This window comes from Macrosteles quadrilineatus, unplaced genomic scaffold, assembly GCF_028750875.1.
Source record: "Macrosteles quadrilineatus isolate MER2022 unplaced genomic scaffold, UCM_ALF_1.0 Scaffold_11__1_contigs__length_5352618, whole genome shotgun sequence".
Classification (NCBI taxonomy): domain Eukaryota; kingdom Metazoa; phylum Arthropoda; class Insecta; order Hemiptera; family Cicadellidae; genus Macrosteles; species Macrosteles quadrilineatus.
Window position 1 is genome coordinate 393,754 of NW_026542604.1, and position 12,994 is coordinate 406,747.

General features: G+C 37.7%; 1 protein-coding gene across 1 annotated transcript; it reads right to left on the minus strand.

Annotated features, from left to right (window-relative positions):
- Window positions 1-935: 935 nt before the first annotated feature.
- Window positions 936-9,674, minus strand: LOC129004787 (dynein regulatory complex protein 11-like). Its single transcript, XM_054433424.1, has 14 exons — window positions 9,521-9,674; window positions 8,821-8,973; window positions 7,008-7,147; window positions 6,532-6,767; window positions 6,119-6,191; window positions 5,620-5,784; window positions 4,882-5,163; window positions 4,154-4,398; window positions 3,638-3,938; window positions 3,077-3,327; window positions 2,589-2,819; window positions 1,950-2,156; window positions 1,527-1,757; window positions 936-1,202 (listed from the first exon to the last, which is right to left on the minus strand). The coding sequence occupies exons 1-14, from the start codon at window positions 9,664-9,666 to the stop codon at window positions 1,014-1,016; spliced, it is 2,850 nt and encodes a 949-aa protein (XP_054289399.1). The 5' UTR covers window positions 9,667-9,674; the 3' UTR covers window positions 936-1,013.
- Between the last annotated feature and the right edge of the window lie 3,320 nt (window positions 9,675-12,994).

Sequence of the window (12,994 nt, forward strand, 5' to 3'; positions counted from 1 at the left end):
AACAGGACGGATCCCTACACAATGACGACCTAAGTGTACATAGGCAGCCACTTAACATACACGGATTGCATCTTATAGTCCTGTCACAGGGGGAGGTTTAAGTGAGAAGGGAACAGCCCGGGGAGACAATCAGGGGTGGGAACAGCCACCTGGTTGACTGAACCGTGTCCATCAACCACAATCACATGGTTGAACCAATTGCGGTAGTTGGTTGCATCATGCCTACGGATGTATTCATTGTCCCATACACTCCAGTTACAGCTCCACTGTTGTTTTAGTAACTTACTACCTCTGTATTTAGATCGTAATGTATTGGATCCGATGGGTTTAGTTGAGATTTTATACAGCAAATCTTTTGTAATTATTTATGCAATAATTATTAATTCAATAAAATGAATAAATCATATCAGCCCCTTGATCGAATAATGACCATGTAGGTTAAATTATAATAGCTTTCGTTTAGCTAACTTATTTTTACTTACAACCGATGACAATCTAATGTTAAGAACTCGATTTTAACACGATTTGATTAGTTTTTGTTTTATTTATACAATTCCGACACCCTGGATACCTACCTTATTTTTAAGCGAATTTGTCGAAAGTTGATTATTGAATTAACGAAACGGTAGATTTTTTACTGACTATAAAAGTCGTATCTTTGATAAGAATTATTATTTTGAATTTTCCGGAATTAAACCGAAACCACTCTGAAATTCCCAACCATCATATTTTACTACAACTTTTAAGTCTTACTATAATACGAACACTTCAAAATTTATGCCACTCACAGGCTTATATGACGTTATCTTCATTATACCATGTTCATCTTAAGTAAGGCCTTACTTATGTCTAGTAGGGAATTTGAAACATTAAGAAAACGCAATTCTTAAATTTGTAATACTGTGCACAATTAATAATCATCTATAGATCCGTTCGTGAAGATTAGAGACTTGAATAATTTATTAGTCATACAACAACAAGTAAACAACACATCCTGCTTCCACTTAAGCTTATCATTTCTTTTTCTTTTGATCCTTTTTCTTTGCCTCCGCAGCTGCCTGCTTATCCCTCAACTCCTTATCTATTTTCGCTTTCTCTCCTCTCTTCTTGGCCAGTGGGTAGGTCGCCTCGTACCATCCCCATAGCTTATCTTTCTGTTCTTCAGAGATAGCTGCTTCACCGAGGAGAAGATCCAGCAACTCCTATTCAGACGTGGCAAAATTAGATTAAGAAATTAAACATACAGTTACTGAGCTCTGAAGCTACCGTGAAAATATCTCTTATAACACATCTCAGCGAAAAACACACATAGAAACAGGCTTCAGATTTTTAAATTGAATGAGAAATGAATTTGCACTATTCAAAGTCGATCGTCACACAAATGGATACTTTTTAAATTAGGTAAGGCCACCATAAAAGCCTTTTTATTGACATTGAGGTATTTACATTTCAGAGCTGTGCGAGGGATAAAAATATGACAATACCCATTCCTTGATCACCCTATCAATATCTACACCTAACCTAACCTGAGGATCCAAAGGGCGGTACTTGAGAGCTACGACCCTCTCTGCAGTCATGAGGTTACGGATGACTTTGTCTATGGTCGCCAATGGGTACCCTTGGGTGCACCATGCCAACGGAGAGTGGAGGAAATCGCGGTCGACTCCGTGGTACCTCATCAGCTGGAGATGCCAATAGTGCGCGCTAGTAGACTGATCTGGCGCGAGAACTGGGACGATCTTGTCAAAAGTCTTTCTCTAAAGACGAAACAAAATATCGATGAGCATTAAATCCTGTTCGAAGATAATGTGTTTAAGAACACATTACCTATTAAACGTTGAGAAAGTAATAAAAAAATAAAATCCGAAGTAAATGGTTTTTAATAGTGATAATAACAAATCAAGGAACATCTCCAAGCATCATCAATCTCCAAGCAACATTATACCCACCATCGACTTCACTTTCCCCATCCACGGAGCCTCCGATGTGGCTACGAGAAGCACCTGGTCCTGAGGACCGATAGACTTAACCATCTTGGGAAGTTGCTTTTGCAGAGCCTTTGGATTGTCTTGCTTCTCGGCCTTGGGTACTTTCTTGTAAAACACCTTCTCGCCACCTTCTATGAAAATCACGGATGGCTGTAGAATTTTTGACATCTGAAATCGTTTGAGAGCCAATTTTTAAATGCAAGTCGTGGAAGGTCTAAAGAGATTTCCATCCTCTTAAAAAGATAGAGAGTTGTTTTCAAATTAAAAATAAATACATCTTTTAAAGTATTTGTGAGTTCCCACTTTCGATACGTGATGGTTTTTTATGGTAGTGTAATAATATGCAATACACTATTTAAATTTAAATAGATCAATATAAAATCTTAAAGTTAGTCACTTAATCATCCACTTAGTGATTGGTCGAATAGATAAAGCTGGTCTCCAATCGTTCAAAGCAATATTAAGTTGGTTTAATATTTGTTTCGAGAACTCTAAACTCTACTACTATGAACCTTAACATCGTAGAAATAACATTCATTGAATTAATCACGAAAGATATCTTCAATAGTTACTGAACTAATTATACAAAACACTCCTTACCTTAGAGACCAAGTGAACCAGCATATTGAGTCCCTTTTTTCCGGAATATTTTCCCGCGGTATTTGCCGGACTGAGGTCGAACAAGACACTTCCAGTCTCCGCTACAATAGCATCGACCAGCGTTCTCTTGCCGCAGTCCGGATACCCAGCTAGCAGGAGAGAGCGTACCAGAGGGGCTGACCTATGCACAGTTACAGACCCCAGGGGTAGGATGGCGTACTCCTTCACCACCTGGCCAAGATATACATGATAAACAAGGGAAAAGTGTTAAAGGTACCATCGGAGGAGATTTCAATAAAAAATTAAGTTCAAGCTTTGACTATTGATAATTCTGTATCCAGTAGTCAATGGTTCAAGATACTCATTCGCTAATGGCCAACCTGATTTGAAACTCACGTTTAATTTTGATGGTACTTATCGTACAATCAAACTAATGGACGAGATTGATATTAATATGAAAGTAAGCAATTTCATATAAATGCTATTACCTGCTTTACATCCCAAAGGTTTGGTTGCGAGTTTTGCCACCAAGGCTCCCGCCTGAGATCATAATTTTTCCAAGACGGATCACAGAAAAACGAGTCAATCTGTATGTCCTGGCTCTTCTTTACTATTCCGTTTTCGACCAGTTCGCGAAAGAGAGACTCTTCTGTCCTGTCATGTGTTAGATCTTTTTTCTCCTTCTTTTTCTTAGGCTTCTTCTTTTTCTTCTTTTTTGCACCTCCCTTCTTTTTCTTTCCTAAAACACTTACTAGAATGAACAATTTAAACTTTCATAATATAAAATCGCATATTCTTAAAATGAAAACTTATTGTTTACATTCAACTGATGTCATTGCCAAAGCTGTAAGATTAACAATAACTTAATTTCAACCTCAATCTGTTTTTGCTTAAATAATTTGACTCAAAAGTTGAAGAAAGTTATATCTATGTTTCAAGAAAATAGGGTTAACGTAATTCTAAATACCTTGTGTGTCTAGCGTTGGTTGTAGAGGTTTGTCTGTTTAAGACGCGAAAAGCATTTTAAAATCGAACAATTATAAAATTACCTCTATCTTTGTTAAGAGCTGATTGAAGGCGTTCTATTTCCATTCTCATAAGCTCGTCGACTACTTCTCTTAACTCGTTGTGTTGATCATAAACAATCTGCGTTCTAGGCTGATCATCCCTGTGTGTCTGATTTGGGTTCGATTCAAGATCGTCAAACCCATTCCACTGAGTGTTGGATTTGTCTAAATGCCTAGTAAAAGGATCCAGCACATCTGTAGGATTCGGTACAACTCCTCTTTTTAGTTTTTCTTCCAGCACCTTCTTTTTCGCTTCGTTCTCTAAACGTTTCTTTTCCTTCTCCTGTAACGACCGTAATTAAATTAAAGACAATAGGCGAAGAATACCCACAAATAAACAAATTTTAATCTTCTTTGAGGTTCTTAAGGTTTTGTAATTTCTGGTGCAGCTATGGCAGAATATTAGAATATTACACCTATGATACATAATATGTTGGATCTAGGGTCTACTTCTACATTTCTTAGCGTTACACATTACATCTTTTTCATTCAATTTACCTCAGCTTTCTTCTCTTTGAGTTGCTGCTTGGTAAGTTTCTCTTTCTTCTGTGACTCCTTCCCCCCAGCCTTTCCCTTAGCCAGTCTGGCGGCCGTGTGTGCTAGGTCCCAGAGGTCCGGGTCAACCCAAAATCCGGCCACAAGAAGGGCGGAGCCCCCGAGCAAGTGTGGAGGAAGACCGGGATACACTTCTCGGTGTCCCGGCGTCACCTTGGTCATTCTCTTGATAAAATCCTCCGGGGTGTCTGTAAGGGAACAGTAAAGAATGATGTTTAAGAAAAAGAAGTACTGCCAAGAATATGGATAAATAGGTAAATGATAATTCCATCTAAACCAATATACTTTTTGCGTGTACTATATGCTTCTTGCACATCACTTTGCTTCACTATCAGCATTCCAAAATGGTCTGGGTATCCAAATAGTTTATAGTGCTCACCATCAAATCTAAATATTGTAGCTTCGATTTCAAGCAAGTTCGATCCTAGACCCAGATGCCATTTGTTATTTGGCTAGGAATAATTTACATTTTTAACAAAAAATGCGATAACTTACTAGACAGTACAGCGTACAATATTCAGCAGTTTCTAACCTGTTTGAATCTCAAATGCTATGATAATAGGGCCACAAAATATACGCAAAATGCGTAATACAATCATTTTAAGTTAAGGATCAACCGTTTACAAGGCCAAATAGTTATACTTTGTCTTTAAAGTAAAATTTCGATTCACCTTTAGGCCATCCAAGCATGCCTTCTGGTTCATCTATCTTAGCCGCCGCTGGGAAGTCAGGGAGCTCGCCGATTCTGCGGTACCAGTCCTGGATGTACCAACGGAGGTGGTCTGCGATGTCGTCCTTGACGTCGTCAGCATCGCGACAAACCTCGACCTTCAGTTGCTGCAGTGCCGCTTCGTACTCTTCATCGGCGACCTTCTGCAGCTCGTGGCGATGGTTATTCACGGCGAGCATCTTGTCCTTCTCGGCGTGCGGGCGCCAGCTAGGAGTCAATTCTCCTATCAATTGAAATATGTGTTTAAGCATAGGCTTGTTAATATATTAGTCTAAATCTAGGTAGCGATCAGCTACCTGGAGCTACTTTTGGATGGACAGAAATATTTGACTGCAATAAGTTTAACTGTACGAAATCGCGTATAATGGATACCTTCTCATCTTTTATAGTTCTTGAATATGAAAGTGGTAAAGGAATAGGAGTTGTACAAAACCCTACGGACCTGCTGGATCCTTTTACATTATAAGGTAGGCTTCAACGGGCAAAGTGAACTATCAAATCACCGCGTCGTTACTGAGTTACTAGAGTACTAGACTATAGGGTAAAGTAACTAGAGCTACTGACTTTTGTTTCAGATCAAGCTCCTGGACTCAACTTGATGCGAAACACCCAAAACGTCGACCCATATTTTTGCCAAGATTCCTTCAGTTACAAAAATATCTGTATGCTAACTGCTCACCCATTAGCAGCCTGTTCCCCGTCATGTGACTCCACGCGCGATGTTTGGCCACGTATCCTCTCCAGAATCTCTGTATCTTATCTACAGATCGCTCCTGTACATCCTGAGGGATAGGTTGATACACGTGCCAAGCAATGTCTCTCTGGATACGCTGCTTCTCTTTCACTGCAACCCAAAATTGAATTAACCCAGTGTACATGGTCATTGGTGGTAGGTTTATAACTGCTCCTATTGTCTCATCAAATTCTGTCCCTTTGTTCCTACTACATACCTAAGTAAACTCTAGGTATTTACCTAAATACTTTTTGAATGAAAGGGGCACTGCTAGTATGTTTTATCTATTGCTAGTAGTTAGCGCCTCATAATAAGGTGCGGAAGGTCGAAGGGCCGATTTTCCTTAAAAGCATTTTAAATTATTTAATCCAATACGGAACTTGCGTAAACATTAAAAAGAAATGCAACATACTTTTCACTTGAATTTCCTAATTAAAATACTTACATTCCTGAGTTTGAAGACGTGCTACTCTTGCCCGTTCGTGTCTTTGGATCAACCCAATCATACTTTTGAAAAGCTGAAAAAATTCAACGACTAAGTACGAATGAAATAATAATGTATGTACCTATTTGATTTGGAAATGCAAAACTCGATAACATTTCAGCAAAAAATTTACGATTTGTGTTTTTACGTTTTACATGATTAAAATCCAGGTAGGCCTATAGGAAATTTCAAATGTTACCAAAAAGCTATTGTTGTTTAATAAGTACGCTTTGATACAGTATTACATACTCAACTTTTCGGAATCATGAAAACAATACAAACTAGTCAACGTGGGTCAGATTTAACAATATAATATAATTAATAGTCAAAGGTTAAATGCATGCATTTATTAATGTCATTTTGTTAACAGTTACCTTTTGTGATTCCGTAAGTTCAACCGTTTTGAATGAAGGGGGTCTGTTACGTATTTTTTTCATCCGCTCTTCCTCTTTCTCGGCTTCCCTTGCAGCCGCTTGTTTTATTTTCAAAGCACTTCCTTGACTAATTGTATCCACTTCTTCATCTGGGACCTCTTCTCCCTTTTGGCTCTTTTCTTCCTCCGAAGCCATATCAAGATTATCCTCATCAACTTCAACTGTCACAGATTTTTCTAAAAGAGAAAAATTTATATGTATATGAGACAAGGTAATATAGTAATACTGTTACTTTTTAACCGGATTTTGTTTTTTAAATAGATTCTAGGTACAGTGTGTGATTTAGATTTGTTATGTAACCTTGTATAGGCTAGAGATAGACGATCTAACCCTGGAATATATTTTGGACCGTACTAATCTGTATAATTAGGAAATATTAAGAGGTGTTTATAAAGAAATACATATATTGTTACTACCAAGTTCCTCCAGAATGGCATCTATGTCGTTGTTGATCTTCGATATCTTCTCGGCTCTCTCACGTCTGTAGTACCTCGGTACTTGGCATTCCACGTCGTAGGGAGTCAATCTCATGTCAGCTAACACCCCGTCAAGGTAGCTGCAATATAGGAGTTTTTAGGGACTTGGCTGTATGACTTCAAAATTCAAAATAAACAGCTACCCCTATAGTTAAACAAATTAGCTACTAATTTAGTTAAGCCAATTTTATCAGCGTAAAACAACTTTTAAATTCTAATTAGTTCAAAAAATGACTGCATCCGTGAGTGGACATTAACGGTTTTCATCCTATCCTCGAAAAAATGTAATCGATGGTGATGTACTTAAGTGTTCAAAGATTGTACTCTTAAAATATCATAAGTTCAACATTTTAGTGTTTAAGTAGCAAGGGGGTTAAAAATGCAGTAAGGCCACATATGTTGTTTATTTTTAGTACTAGCTCAATTTTAGGTCGTGGCTTCACCCGACTAACAACAAATCGTATGAAAAAGATCAACTTTGGCCATCGTGATCAAATATACCATCAGTTTACCATGTGAGTGGCTAAAATAAAGAAATTTCGTACTCATCTATACCACTAAAATTTCGGATATACTTTTTTATGTTTTAATACAAAGAAAATCCAAGTTCCTTAATTTCCTGAACACAAATTAAAATTCAACCACTTGTGCTGTAATCTGTTGGTTTATTTTTACTTTCAAACTTACTGCACAATCTACCTACTACTTACACCCACCAAACACCTTTACATGAACCTGTCGCTGCAACTTCTTCTTTTTCTACTACGTGAGATATGGCTGCCAATTACTTGCACCGTAAATCCCACCTTTTATCTTACTCAAAATTGGGCTACTTTAAAGCATGTCGAACATGAAATTACGATGCGCTGGTCAAGGGAAGTGCAACTGTTGTAAATCAAAAACGTAAATTTATGTATGCAAAGGCAACACATCTGCCAACCATTTCTTGGTAGGAAACCATAATTTACACCTCGCAATAACAACCAATTATGATATTTTATTTGAGTTTAAAGCTCAAATTTCCCTTGTGTTTTACCGACATTATACGTTGAAAAACATTTATAATCCTGTAAACTTTTAAATCGGTTGATTTTTTTCCCTACAAGACGGCAATGCACTTGATATGAATGCAGAGTCCGTGTCGATTGAAGTGCATGATTTTTTACTTACCAACTAAAATATTCTGCTTTTAGCCAGAATCCGGGACAGCTCGAACGAGTTTTAAACTACTAAAATGCTACTTATTCCTCTCAGGATCTAATCTGCAAACCTCTGATCGTTGGAAGAGCAATAAGCATTCACCCTCTTAACCCCGAAAGGTTGTATTTCCCGTAAATAAAATCTTTTACCAGAACGTAAACCCGTATTAAGCAGTAAGCACTTCAAGGATGAACAAATATAGCGATATTCAAGAATGGTGGAGGTCAGCATCAAGTGCATGAATTGACGCTGTCTGAATCCCCGTACAAAAAGGTCTTTGGTCTGTATATAAAAACATATTAAGCCCAAAAACTGTTGATTCGTTACTTAAGAAACTCAAGAAAATGATAAGTGAAGAATGGTGGAACTACTAAGATTCAGAACCTACAATACTTGTTTCATAACACCTATTGCGATTACTGCACTGAGCTAATCTAATTATAAGCTGTTGCTACAAATAATGGCCAAACGCAATTTTTTGTTACGTTAAAGCTTGTCATAAAACAAACATAGATTAAACTACGGTGCTTTAAGAGACAGAAAACACTCTCACTTGAAGTCAGAAAGTTCTTGATTGACCAGTTCTTGCTTGACTTGAAGCATTCTTGATATAGTCGCTTCCAAAAGCGTCCGAACAGTTATCCTTTTATTGGCGTGAACCATCTGATCAAGGCAACTGTTTAGTTTGTTTGCACACCGAGTATACCTGGAAAATTCACATTCAATTGCAACATTACACTTGGAAGAGGACACTTGCGACACTTAAAAAACACATATTTTTTGTTGATTTCTAATTCTACATCAGCTCCTTAAAGATTTCCAACACTTTTTGGGACACTATCCTTCACGAAGCTGGGCAAGGAATGGTTTATCTTTAATTTTAACCTAAGTTACATGAAGGTCAACTCTTATAGGTACTATAACATTGCAAAAACATGTTACTAGGTTCTCTATACATTATTTATGTCCCCATAAAAAGGTAGGTAGTTAGTATGACTAAATTTGATTAAAAAAATATTTAGGAATATTCACAACGACATTAGGGAGCGAGCTGGTCTAGTGGTTACAGCGCTTGATTCCACATTGGAACCGGGTTCAAATCTCGCCAAGTCACCAATGATTTTAACTAATTGGTAATGCTGCAACCCCTAGGTCTAGCAGCCTGAATTAATGTGAAAAAAATCCGGGCTCGTACGTAGTAGCGTCCTAGGACAAAACCATTCACAACAACATTACCGTATGCATAGACCTACCTGATATAATTTGTCGCAGCCTGTTTGAATGCCTTTGGTCTGTCCTCTATCACATCTTGAGCCACGTACTCCTTGTCATCTCTCAGGATATCAGCCAACTCCCCCTCCACCTCCCTCCACTGTGTCTCGTACATTCTGTGTGACATTTTAACGTCTCCGCAGAACACCCACTAGGTCGTGGATGTAAGGGTCCAGCTGGTGATCTCCAGTAGTCTTGGTCCAGTAGTCTCCAGGACAGGTGCAGTGGTCTTGGGTCCTGATGGCTCTCCTCAGTCTACTCTCAAACCTTGCAAGAAACTCACTACTGGTCGCCCTAGGTGAGAGACGGGATATCTCTTCTAGTAAATTAGTCAGTGATCGTGTAGGAGCCGAATCAAAAGTAGTTCTTGGACGGATACCCTCTTCTTCACACTTCTTGAAGAAGGTTTCACAAAGAATCTTTTCCTCAGTTGCCCTCGGGGTGGGTTCTTTGATCCGTTCCGGGTAAGAATATTTCTCAATTATCCTTCTCAGGCCTTTCTTTCTTCTGGAAGTTTCAGATTCGCTTTCGTCACCTGATAGAATGTTTCTGTAGATTCTATCCAACTTCTTTGCTACTTTCCTCGGGTCCTTTTCTTCTGGGAGGGGTACGTAGACATAAACGCCTTTGTCGTCTTTCCCAACGGCGTTTTTCAAAAGAATTTCCTTTTGTTTCGGAGTAATAAAGAATTCAGATTTCAGTTTATCTATAACTTCATTCAACGAGTCTTCGTCCTTCAACGGGTTGAACAAGTTGTGACCACGATTACAGCCTTCTGCTCTGTTACAGCAGGTGTTGAAATCTTTATTTTCCGACTGTGTGTGTTGAAGGTACTTACTCTGATATTTCTCTTGGCTGTCTACGAAATCTCCTTTATGGTATTGAACGTCGTGCCTGGCGTCCAAATCACCAACTCTTCTAAAGCCCTGACAAAATTCTCTGTAGTGTTTTCTGTGTTCCAATACGTTGTCGTGTTCTGACTGCGACCTAGTGTCAAAGTGTTGGCGATGGTTGATCTCTCGATGGTGAGGATTGAACGCAAGAGTATTATGTCTTTCTCCGCGCCCGTGAGGTACTCTTGAGCCTTCCCTTACGTCGGTGGACGAGTAAAGCTGTTTGCAGATCCTGGGGTGTCGATGGTGTCTTCCTCGTTCTCTATGATCCAGGGATTCTTCTACAATCCTCGGGTGGGCTGCTACCTCTTCTTGACTACTCTCTTCACTATCCTCCCTCACGTACCTTGAGTTCCTGTGCTTCACTCTGATCCTTGGGGAAGCGTGTTCCTGTAGATCATCGTCATACAGTGAATGTTTGTACAACCTGTACTCCTGGAGTTCCTGTTCGTTAGGACGTCGCTTGTGGATCACCACTTGCCTCGTTCTCCTCGGTCTCCCTTCAGGGTCTACCAAGAAGTGAGGAGATACAGCCTCCACATGCCGCCGATGACGGTGTTCGGGTTTCTTTAGTCGAGAAATTTTGGAATTATTTTACAAACACTTTTGTGCAAATCTATTATTTTCGGTCAAAAACGCGAATATTCAACTAATCATTAATACGTTAAAACCATCACATCCAATAATTATTACTTGATAATTTTACATAAACATTACGTTTCAACGTTAAATTTGAGATGAATCTACAACCAAATTTGTTTACACTATTTTGGATTTGTTTACATAATTTGCTAGAATAATTCTATCGGGGTTTATCAAAACATCTGTTGCTATAAATCATATAAACACGCGCTCCGGGCACTTTGGTGGTTTAGTTGGTCGGGAAATGTGTGTTAACTATCATTTAAGCCAGGTAAGCAAACAGCCCCCGGGTTATTGTTTCATATAACCTCGATACTTTCAGCTGCACCGCTTGTGAAACGTATTTGCGATGTTTCACAGCATGTCAAGCACGTTTGCAAAGGTTTTCGGACCAAATGTAAATGAGGATAGCTTAACAAATCTCGGCATTTATTCATAAGTCTTGTAAAATATTTGTAATATAATCCTTGATCTTTGTTAAAGGTGGAATTAAAAATAGTTTTAATGAGCCAACGTTTTTTATTATTTTTTATTCTTTGTTGTTTGCACTTGGTATTTTTAGTTAACGAATCACAGCCACATCTAAGAGAAAATTGTCCAAACTATTTAATTTTTCTATTGATATGCTTGGGATCGAACTGCCACTCTCGCACTTTAGTTTTTATATTTAAATGGCAATTAAATTCGGAGGTTCCTACTTTAATTAGTTTCTATAAGATCGAATTGTTTATCATTGTTCAGTCAAATACTGTTTATTTACCACATTATTTAGCCTGTGACAAATTAGTCTAACCTACTTGGGTCCAACTAATCTATATGTGAACTACGGACCTGTTTAGTGAAAAACTAGTGTAATTGGTTTCATTTACTTAAACAGTATGATGCATTAGAGGCTAAACTTGAAAACTTGACTCAAAAGGTGTTTAAGAACTAATAATAATGAACGAGTTAACATACAGAATCGAGTCCTTCCACAGTAGTTTTTAATATGTATAAATTTTATTTCACTGTCTGCGTGGCATTTGACTTTATATGTTTATAAACTTTTCTTCGTTTCGTTCGATAACAGTCAAAAGCTGGTCTTAACTGAATCTAACCAATCTAACGTTAATCCGCTATAAACCACCCTTGACTAATACCTTTGACTATTGACAGAACTAGACATACCATCGCCATGTTAAGTTATAGTTGCCAACAGTTTTTTTTTTTTTATTAACATACTTCAAGTGAGCCACCGACAGATTGCACCGATATGAATTTAACCTACTGATAGAATATTTATTAAACTGACATTTTAACCAAGTCAAACTGATATGAAACATTTTAGACATTGGTGCATTCTATGACTGACTGGCTAAGCTTTATTAATTTTGTTTTAAAAAATTGGCAATAGGTTGTGCACATAGATGGGATGTATATTTTATCATCCAAAGGTTAATGGGACTTAATTTAATATGGTAACAAGCTGTTGGCCCGTACAACGTACGGGAATCGAGTAGTCAGTTAAAATTGTGTTTAATTCAGAACAGCTAGTTATGCATTTTAAATCCGATAATTTTAAATCCCTGAAACGGTTCTTGGGAGCATAGCATTCGATTCGTATATACAGCAATGGTCTTACTTATCTCTGTGGTCTACTCATATCCTACCAATCTTACTTGTTTCCTATAATCAATGACAAAATCATAGACTAAATAAAATAACCTCATAGTTCTCTAGAATATTTATATCCATCCAGCTGTTTGTTCAAACAAATTATATTGCAAAAAATAAAAATAAAGAACATTTTTTTATTAACGTTAATAACACGTAAAAATTACAACATCTTCATTTTTCCAAAATGTTTTTAAATCAAGTTAAAAGTTAAAAAATGTCTATTTCTAATGTTATCTTTTCCTACGCACACAATTTACTTTCTCC